Consider the following 9680-nt stretch of genomic DNA (forward strand, 5'->3'; position numbering starts at 1 on the left):
ATATAAATGTGGTCCTAAAAGTTTTAAATGAGCCATTTAATTTAGCTAGTATTATAATTTTGATTATTATAATTTAAGATGAAATCAAACAAATATCAATGTTGGACCCTTCAAACCTGGAAAGCAGGGCAGGGTGTGTGTATCTCCTGCCATATCAGTATTTGTTGCTTTTATATATTTATCAGTAATAATCAATGTAAAAATGGAAATCTAGGGGAAACAATTCCTCCCTAAAAAGGTATGCCCCCTCCCCCTCCCCCCCCAAAAAAAAAGAAAGATTTGTTCTTAATTTTCAATTTTAAAGACTATTTTCCTTTCAGAGAAAATGTACAAAATCTGAGAGTTTCCACAAGTTTTTATCTGGAACTAGAAATGCTTGACTTTTGGTTTAGAATGATACATTTTAGCAGAGTACATTGACATTTTAAAGTTCGGAGTTAACGAGTTTTAAATTGGGGAAACCAGAGTTTAAAGTTGGGAGAAATCGAGTTAGAAGTTGAGAGAAATTTAATTTGAATATAGGAGAAAACGAATTAGTACTACACACGGATTTTTTTTACAGGAAGACTTCTGGTAGGTATGAAACATTTTAGCAGAGGTACATTTACCTTTTTGAAGATTGGAGTTCACGACTTTTAAATCGGGGGGGGGGGGGGGGGGGGGGGGGGGGGAGAAGTTGGGAGAAAGTGAGTTAAAGTTGAGAGAAAACGTATTAGTACACTTGGAATTTTTTTATTAAGTTGGGAGAAAATGAGTTGAAGTTGAGAGAAAACGTATTAGTACACTTGGAATTTTTTATTAGAAAATATGTGGAAGATTGAAATATTTCAGCCGAGAACATTAAAATTTTGAAGGTAGGAGTTATCGAGTTTATATTGGAGATAAACAGAGTTTTAACTAAGTTGGGAGAAATTCACTTTGAAGTTAGAAGAAAACGAATGAGTAGCCTGGATACCTGGCCCAATCATACTGCGTCGATGCAATCTAATTAAAATTAAATCTCTCACGCAGCGACCAAGCATTAAAAATGAGCGAGTGAGAGATTTAATTTTAATTAGATTGTGCGTCGATGTTACGGAGCTAATAACCAGGACCCCAGGCTGACGAATGAGTACACTCGGAATATTGTGGCGTTTTCATCGTTTGTTTCCTATTTCCAAATTACAATGAAGATCCGGTTTTTCGAGTTACGTTTAGATTTTTCAATCATTAAATAATGTGGGCGTTGTCAACAAGTACAAACATGACGTTATTTTTTCTATATATCTCAAAAGTTTTGCAAACGAAAGCATAATTGACGACCCTGTGAAACAGACAACACTAACTCACGGTATACTAAAACATCTGCACTATTAAACAATTAGTTTGAGGGCATTGATATGTTACAATTTAATCAATACACATTTAATGATCTTTAATCGTTTATCATATTAAAATTTAGTACAATTTACCTCACACAAACACACACTTTAATATATGCTGATCTCAGCGGTAGAATCAAGCATGTAGAGCGATCAGTTCCAAAACTTACAATTAAAACTTACTTACCTAAATATGATTTTTATCTGATTATATAAAACAGTTTTTACATTCTATAAAACGGAAGTATAATGCTTTTTGCAGAATACAGAGATGGCACCACATAAAAAAGAAAAGTGTAAATACTGGGAGAAATGTTTCAGAAAAGATCCTGCTCACAAAAGAGATTTCATCCATCCTGGTGATAAAGAGGACACAAAAAGTTCTGGTGTGTATTTCATATATAATATGTATAAATTGTTATGTGTGGTCAAGGATTTGTATAGTATAAAGATCTGACTATACAAATCCTTGGTGTGGTTATCAAATATATAGGCTCTTTAATATATATTGACACGTTCAATTTAAAAACATGCAGGGTTCATCAAACATTTCAAGTTAATTTTTAAATGATATGAATTATTCTGGCTTTATAACTTTTCCTTTAGTGCTGGGTGGTCACAATGACCAATGAGTCAACCAAGGACGTATATGTTAGTTATACGTCCTTGGAGTCAACATAATACCCATTTCTTAGGAAACAAGAAAAACATCCTCATGGAATGTATAGTATCATTTGTTTAAAGAGTGATATTTTATTCCCTTACCATATCATTTTATAAAATTATTTTATACAGATGTAGAAATGAAAGATGAGACAGTCAGCAAACCGACATTAAAGAGAAGTGACACAGATATTTTGATGGATGATGAAACAAAAGAGACAAAACCTAAATTAAAGAGAAATAGGACACACGTTATCAGTGATGATGAAGATGATGATGAACCATCACCACCACCCGTGAAGAAATTAAGATCAAAGACTGTTTCTGTTACAAAGGTAGATTCAAAATCAGATTATGTTATTATAATGATAGCTATACAATCATGTTTTGACATGAATATTCATTGCCAGTTGTCATTAATTGAGTTATAAATTTAAAACTGTCAACTGTAGAATTGGTGAAAGACGGATCATCTAATCAAAAGTAGAACGTTGTATTAGAATAAACAGTTGAGTTAAAGTAACAATAAACTTAAAAATCATGATTATTTGTATTTCTGTTCAAATATTAAATTTTCATTATAGTAGATGTTGTGCATGGATTGATCACTTTTTTGAGGACCACAAAATAGACTTATTTTAAATTCACAAGTTTGATAAATTATTTTGTACAGAAAACTGGAAGTGGGGATTCAAAGAAAGACACAGATGATGATGATGCTGTGGCTTCAGGTTCAAGTGAAGATGTTTATATTCCAAAATGTCAGTATTGGGATGAATGTTACAGAAAAGATCCAAATCATCGCAAACAGTACAGACATCCTGGCGATGGTAGAAAAAGTTCCCGTCCAAAACCTGCAAAGAAACTGGAGGAAGGAGTTCAAGTTAGTTTAACTGGTGGTTATCGACTGAAAAGACTTGGAAGTGATTTCACATGCACGTAAGTTATTATACCTGTTCATGTTGTGGTCAAAGAATTGTAAACTAAAAAACATATGTGCCAGTACACTAAAGAATAGAAGAAAAAAAATCAAGGCTAACCTGATAAAAAGCTGAACTTGTGAAGTATTGAAACTCATAGTTGAAATGGTTGCTTTTTAAAATGTGTATTTTTTTCTCTAATGTGTTTATCCAAATCTACATGATAGTGATTAGATTTTTTTTAAATTACACATTTTATTTTTAATTTCTATCTGATTATCAGGTGCATTGGATGGAAAATACAGAAAAATGCTACAAATAAGAGAACATGCAAACATTTACGGGAATATCTCGGTGATAACTTTGAAAAGGCCAGAATTGGACAACTTCCTGTAGAAAAAAGAAAACCTGTTGAACCAAGTCAACGTTTCCAACATATAACTATTAGTCTGCTGCTGGCTCATAAATATGAGGCAAAGTAAGTATTTATTATTAGAGAGCAGGTAATAAAATTTTATAAATGAAGGGGAGATAATTTATCTGATATGCTTTTTGACAGAAATGATTTTTGTTTAATTCAATCATATACACGGAAAGGTATTGTTCATAAAACAACAATTAAAGACAATATATTTTCGTAATGATTTTACACATGCATTAAATATTATTTTGTCTTAAGTGACAGTTTAATATAAAAAAGGAATCACTTCTTGTATATTCTTTATTAAACTTGTGAAGTGTAAAATTTATAATGGCACTAATTTAAAGTGAGCTTTTCTTACTTTTAGAAATTGTAGTAATCCAGTTGGATGGTGGATAAGTGAGAAGTTAGATGGGGTCAGAGCATTTTGGAATGGAAAGTAAGAAAATTAAATACTCAGTTAATCATCTTTTATTAAAAAAAATAATATTCAGCTATACACACAAAACCAAAAGATTTTTTGGGTAGAATTCAGAAAAAGAACTGGAAACTAACTAAGAAATTTAAATTGCATCAACAACCAACTTAAATAATGATGAAAGCTGTAATATACTGAAATAAACTTATATCAAATTAAAATAATCACCTAGTATATAACTAATATTATTTTAATTTATTTTTCAGATGTTTCTATTCAAGACTAGGAAACCCATTTTATGCACCAAAGTGGTTTACAAAGGTAATAATAAAATACACTATGTCAAAATTATAGAAGATCATTTAACACACTCCTTAATTTTTGGTTAGTTGCACAGTCATTTAATGGATAAGATTATTTTTTATCATTTATAAGCTGGGGATACATGTAATATTCTTGTGCAACTACTTCTAATTGTTACTTTACATATCACTTAGCATGAAAACATGAAAGAAAGTCAAGCTGGACACATGAAATTATAAGCATTATTATTATAATATGCAGGATACATGAATCCCCCCCCCCCAAAAAAAGTGTAAATTTTTTTTTATTTGTACATTTATTTGTTATTTTATTTTTAGGATCTTCCAAAAGACATCCATTTAGATGGTGAATTATTTGGAGGACGAAAGAAATTTCAGCAGACAATAAAAGTTGTGAAGAATGCTGAGTGTGCTGACTGGAATAAGATCAAATACTGTGTAGGTTTAGTATTTTGGTTATATTTATTCAAGTTTAAACAGGATATCAATGTTTCTGAGAAAATAATAATAAGTTAACGTACTTTAAGGTTAAGTACATGTAAATAACAAATTATTAGTACAGCTTTTTCATATTAAAATGCCAGGGAATATAAAGGGATGTGGAATGCACTCATTATATGTACAAATTGATAAAACCAGGATTATAAATGGCTTAAAGAAAGACATTAAGTCTGATTCTCTAATCCGTGATACATTTCCACATGTATTGCCTTCATTGAAATATAAATACTTCTTTCTACAGAAGGTCTAAGGTATCATTTTGATAAATATTGGTATAAATTTTTTATAGGTTTTTGATTCACCAAATATGGGGAAAGATACTTTTGAGAAGAGAACAAAGACAGTGAAAGATTGGTTTGATGCAAATAAGTAAGTGTTCACATTGAAGTATAAATCCTTTAAAGTAATAGAACACTAAAATTCCAGCCCCCTCAAGCTAATGAACAGAACAAATAAGATATTGTAGACCTTAAAGTAACAACAAAACTTGAAAATGCCTAGCATGAAAAGTGGTAAACATGGATTTTCAGGACAAACCTTGATTTATTTTCTTTTTTTGCATTTGTATACAATTGCTAAATTAAGCATCTTAAAACAAATATTTATTATTTAAATTAAATAAAAAGATCATTTTTTAATTTAATACTTAATTTGCTACTTTACACATTCTTAAAATGGTGCTCTTTTTGCAGGCCTCAGTATGCTGAATTTTGTGATCAGTATAAATGTACCAGTAAACAACAATTGGAGGATGATCTGAAGAAGATGATAAAACTGGGAGGAGAAGGTCTGATGATAAGAGAGCCAGGATCTGTGTATGAGAGATGTAGATCTAAAACATTACTCAAACTCAAGAAATTTTATGATGCAGAGGTATATGTTATTTTGTTAAGTTGATGCGAGTTATTTACAATATTATAAATGCTGATGAGGCAGCACCCTTCATCATATATCTGTGAAACAAATGACCAACACATAGCCTGGAAAAAAAGAACCATACATAGCCATGAAACAAATGGACAACATATAGCCATGAAACCAATGACCAACACATAGCCTGGAAAAAAAGAACCATACATAGCCATGAAACAAATGGACAACATATAGCCATAAAAGAAATGAACAACACATAGCGATGAAACAAATGAACAACACATAGCCATGAAACAAATGCACAACATATAGCCATAAAAGAAATAAACAACACATAGCGATGAAACAAATGAACAACACATAGCCATGAAACAAATGCACAAAACATAGTTATAATATAAAATAACGACACATAGTCATGAAACAAATGAGAAACACATGACCATGAAACAAATGAGCAACATATGACCATGAAACACTAAAACACATAGCCATGGAAATGAACAACACATAGCCATGAAACACTTCATATAAATTTAATGTTCAGAAATAATTAATGAACTCAAATTTTTAGTTATATTTAGGTCAACTGGCATTAAATCAAATAGACACATATTGGTTTTAATGATAAACTAATTATATCTAAATGTTTATAATATTTAATACTCATTATTTCTGTTATTTTCAGGCAGTTGTCATTGGTTACGACGCAGGAAAAGGTCGTGTTACAGGAGCAGTTGGAGCATTAAAATGCAGGATGGAATGTGGGAAAGAATTTAAAGTTGGATCTGGGTAACTATGATGTTTTTATCTTCTTGTTACAGTAATTTGTAAATATTACCAATGCATATCAGATTTTTATATGAGTATTATTTTCCTTTTGTATATGAGTAAAAGGTGACAGTGGGGTGGTAAAGGTCTATGAGACAGCAACCAGGTCACCATTCACAATTTTATTGAAATTGACTTATATTTTTTCAAACAGAAATTTTATACTGATTTTGAAAGATTTGGTAATTTCTGTTTTTAGTCCCAAACCATTAGTAAGATAATCAACTATTTACTATAATGTACATCTTGATAGTTTCTGTATGTTTTATTAATAAATGCTGTTGACTATTATGCATATAAAATAATTGAAGATAACTTTTTCAGTTTGACAGACAAAGACCGCAAAAGACCACCTAAAATTGGGTCCATTATTACATACAAATTCCAGGAATATACAAACTCAGGCAGTCCTAGATTTCCTACATATTTAGGTAAGTATTATTTTATTTTTTAGAGTCATTCTCTGTTGATATAAATCAGTTGGGAATCCAGGAATATTCAATAAGGAGACAATATTTAACTTTTCTACTCTCTGAGGAGTAACATAAATTATATTTTGAGAGTACCATATGCAAATAAAACATCCATGAAATCTGCTTACAACAAAAACTTTTGTTTTTTTCAGGTGTTAGAATTGATGCAACAGAACCAAAAGATGCAGAGCTCCCTGAACTTCCAGATGATATATAAATAACATCTATGAATGAAGTATAAACATCAAGGCAGCATTTGACTATTTACAGAGTTATCTCCCATGACAATTAGACTGACTTGTTTGTAGAGTATCAGACCGAACTTAGAATGTGACTAATATTTATATAATGTATGTACTGGCATGTGTTGTCTGTGTGGTAGAACATGAAATTGTAAGATTGTGTGATTTAGCAATATGGTTGTGTTATTTATGAAGAGTGGTTTACATTTCCGAGTTGAAATGTACATCTAATACTAGATGTCACAATACGTTTGTTTGTGCAGTAGAAAATGAAATTGTAAGATTGTGTGGTTAAGCAGGATATCGATGTTGTTGTTATATTTATAAAGAATGGTTATTTTAGTGGGGTAGATTGAGATCTACTCGTACGAGTTGTGATCATACATTTGTTAGAGTTGTTAGTTGATGGGTGATTATTGTTGACAATCTGTTTATGCATATTTTATTTTTTGTACTGTTAAACATTTTTCTTATATTTTGTCTTACATTAAAATCAAATAACTTTTTTAATACTAGACATTTTAAATATTGTCATTTTTATAGTGCCATGAGGTACTACGTAATTATTTCAAGTGCCATATTTCAATGTGATAATCTTATATCATGTTACAAACATTCTAACCCTGATTTGATTTAAGGGAAGACTATACTCCAGATGCATTGCTCAAACAGTGTCTATATACTATTTTAATTTATATGACTTTTAATGGAAAATGTATCAGAACTTCTTGATCTCATTATCATAAACAATCACTAAAAGAAATTAAATAATATACTTGGTGTACTACATAGTCATATAGTATTAAGTTGTACAATTTGTAAAAAAAATAGTCAAGATGATTTAGTCACTAAATATAATGTTCAATCTTATGGAACCATCAATGAAATCCAGATTTGTTTAGTACCTACTTGTATTATTTATAGTACTTTATATATATATATATATATTACATTAATTCTACTTTGTATGTATAATGTTACGCTAAAAAATACCAATAATTCAGATATAATAAGAATATCTTGTTACTTATAATATATGTGTCAGATGAAGATTTTAAATGTTTTGTTTGCCTACTTTTTTTTATATTTTGAATGTTTATGTTTACAACAATATCATTGTGCAATGTTTTAACATACTTTTTAATATTAACTTATTTGTTAACTTACATCTATATATATAGACCACTAAATTTACCATTTCTGTGATATTATTTATTCATTGTTGTATCATTTAACATTCATACAAATGCTTTTAGAATTAAAATGTTTTACAAATGTCATTGCCAATTGTTGTGTATTCATATTTGTTCCATTTTTAAAAAATCAAATGGTTATGATCAAGTATGTACCCCAAAAAAATAACATCATTATCATTCCAAATTGGTCAAATATCTGTTGTTTCAGAGATTGTTAGCCAATCATCTATTTGGTAATGCTATTACAGTGCTAAATTATACCATCAATGAAGTTGCTGGGAGAGATATTTGATGATTCCTACATGTAGACACAAAATTACTTTTCCAGAATTAAAAGATGTGGGAACCAAGTTTTGTTATGACAAAAAATAAGCAGTACTTTTACCTTTCTTACATTTTCATTTAAAAAAACTTCTTGTTGACAAGTCACAGACCATCACAATGTAGTAATGCTAGTAATAAAATAAGATGCGATCTGATTGCCAATGAGACAACTCTCCACTAGGTCCAAAAGACTTAGAAGAAAACAGCAATAGATCACTGTATAGCCTTCAACAATGAGCATAATCCATACATCGATTTTATAAAACCTAGTTTATATTTAAACCAAAATCAGAGAATGTCCTTATCAATTATAGAAGTCAAAGATTGACCTACCTCGGATCATGTCACATAACAGATCACTACCTTGGAGAGATAGAGGACATGGTTTGACTGGACAGGTGAATTTGTCTTCCTGCAGGTTGTTAGTGTTACCTTCTAGGTATCATGTAAAAAATATGTTTAATAAATATAAGAAGATGTTATATGAGTGCTTATGAGACTTTCCATCCAAATCACAATGTGTAATAGTAAACCATTATAGGTCACAGTATGTACAGTCTTCAACACGAAACATTCATTCAATGCGAACAGCAAGCTATAAAGGGCCCCAAAAATGACAAGTGTAAAACCATTCAAACTGTAAAACCAAGTCTAATCTATATAAAAACCAGGTGCTCTGAAGGGCAAAGCTTTATACGACCGCAGAGGTCGTACCCTGAACAGTTGGGGCAAGTTCAAGCTTGATACAGCTCTGAATTTGGATTGTGATTAAAAAGTTGACACAGCATAGGTTTCTGACACAGAATAAATGTGGTCTAATGAACTTCAAATAAATTTACCTATTATGGGGTCCAATATCCATAATAAATTATGGACCAACTTGAAAACTGGGCCCATACTCAACCAAGTGGTCTGCAGGGCGCAGCTTTATACGACCACAGAGGTCGAACCCTGAACAGTTGGGGCTAGTATGGAAACAACATTCAAGCTGGATACAGCTCTGAATTTAGATTGTGATTAAATAGTTGACACAGCATAGGTTTCTGACACAGAATGAATGTGGTCTAATGAACTTAAATTTTTTTGTTGCTTTTGAGCAATTCACTAATGCTGTTGAATATTAATCCTCTCAAC

General features: G+C 30.7%; 1 protein-coding gene across 1 annotated transcript; it reads left to right on the forward strand.

Moving 5' to 3' along the window:
* The first annotated feature begins 1194 nt into the window (after positions 1 to 1194).
* Positions 1195 to 8306, forward strand: LOC139523238 (uncharacterized). The gene is made up of 13 exons (XM_071317086.1): positions 1195 to 1330; positions 1624 to 1747; positions 2157 to 2359; positions 2698 to 2963; positions 3228 to 3422; positions 3733 to 3804; positions 4050 to 4104; positions 4425 to 4544; positions 4897 to 4976; positions 5300 to 5480; positions 6169 to 6272; positions 6636 to 6742; positions 6937 to 8306. Exons 2-13 carry the CDS (start codon positions 1633 to 1635, stop codon positions 6999 to 7001), a joined length of 1563 nt encoding a protein of 520 aa, XP_071173187.1. The 5' UTR covers positions 1195 to 1330; positions 1624 to 1632; the 3' UTR covers positions 7002 to 8306.
* The last annotated feature ends 1374 nt before the right edge of the window (positions 8307 to 9680 follow it).

Source organism: Mytilus edulis, chromosome 5 (assembly GCF_963676685.1).
Source record: "Mytilus edulis chromosome 5, xbMytEdul2.2, whole genome shotgun sequence".
Taxonomy (NCBI): Eukaryota; Metazoa; Mollusca; class Bivalvia; order Mytilida; family Mytilidae; genus Mytilus; species Mytilus edulis.

What these genes read in the sequence shown, in the direction of transcription:
- LOC139523238 (XM_071317086.1), top strand. Translation starts at nt 1,633, where the DNA reads ATGGCACCACATAAAAAAGAAAAGTGTAAATACTGGGAGAAATGTTTC. An exon ending in GGAAGTGATTTCACATGCAC is followed by an intron (nt 2,964 to 3,227) that starts GTAAGTTATTAT and finishes TCTGATTATCAG; the next exon opens with GTGCATTGGATGGAAAATAC. An exon ending in CACCAAAGTGGTTTACAAAG is followed by an intron (nt 4,105 to 4,424) that starts GTAATAATAAAA and finishes TTTTATTTTTAG; the next exon opens with GATCTTCCAAAAGACATCCA.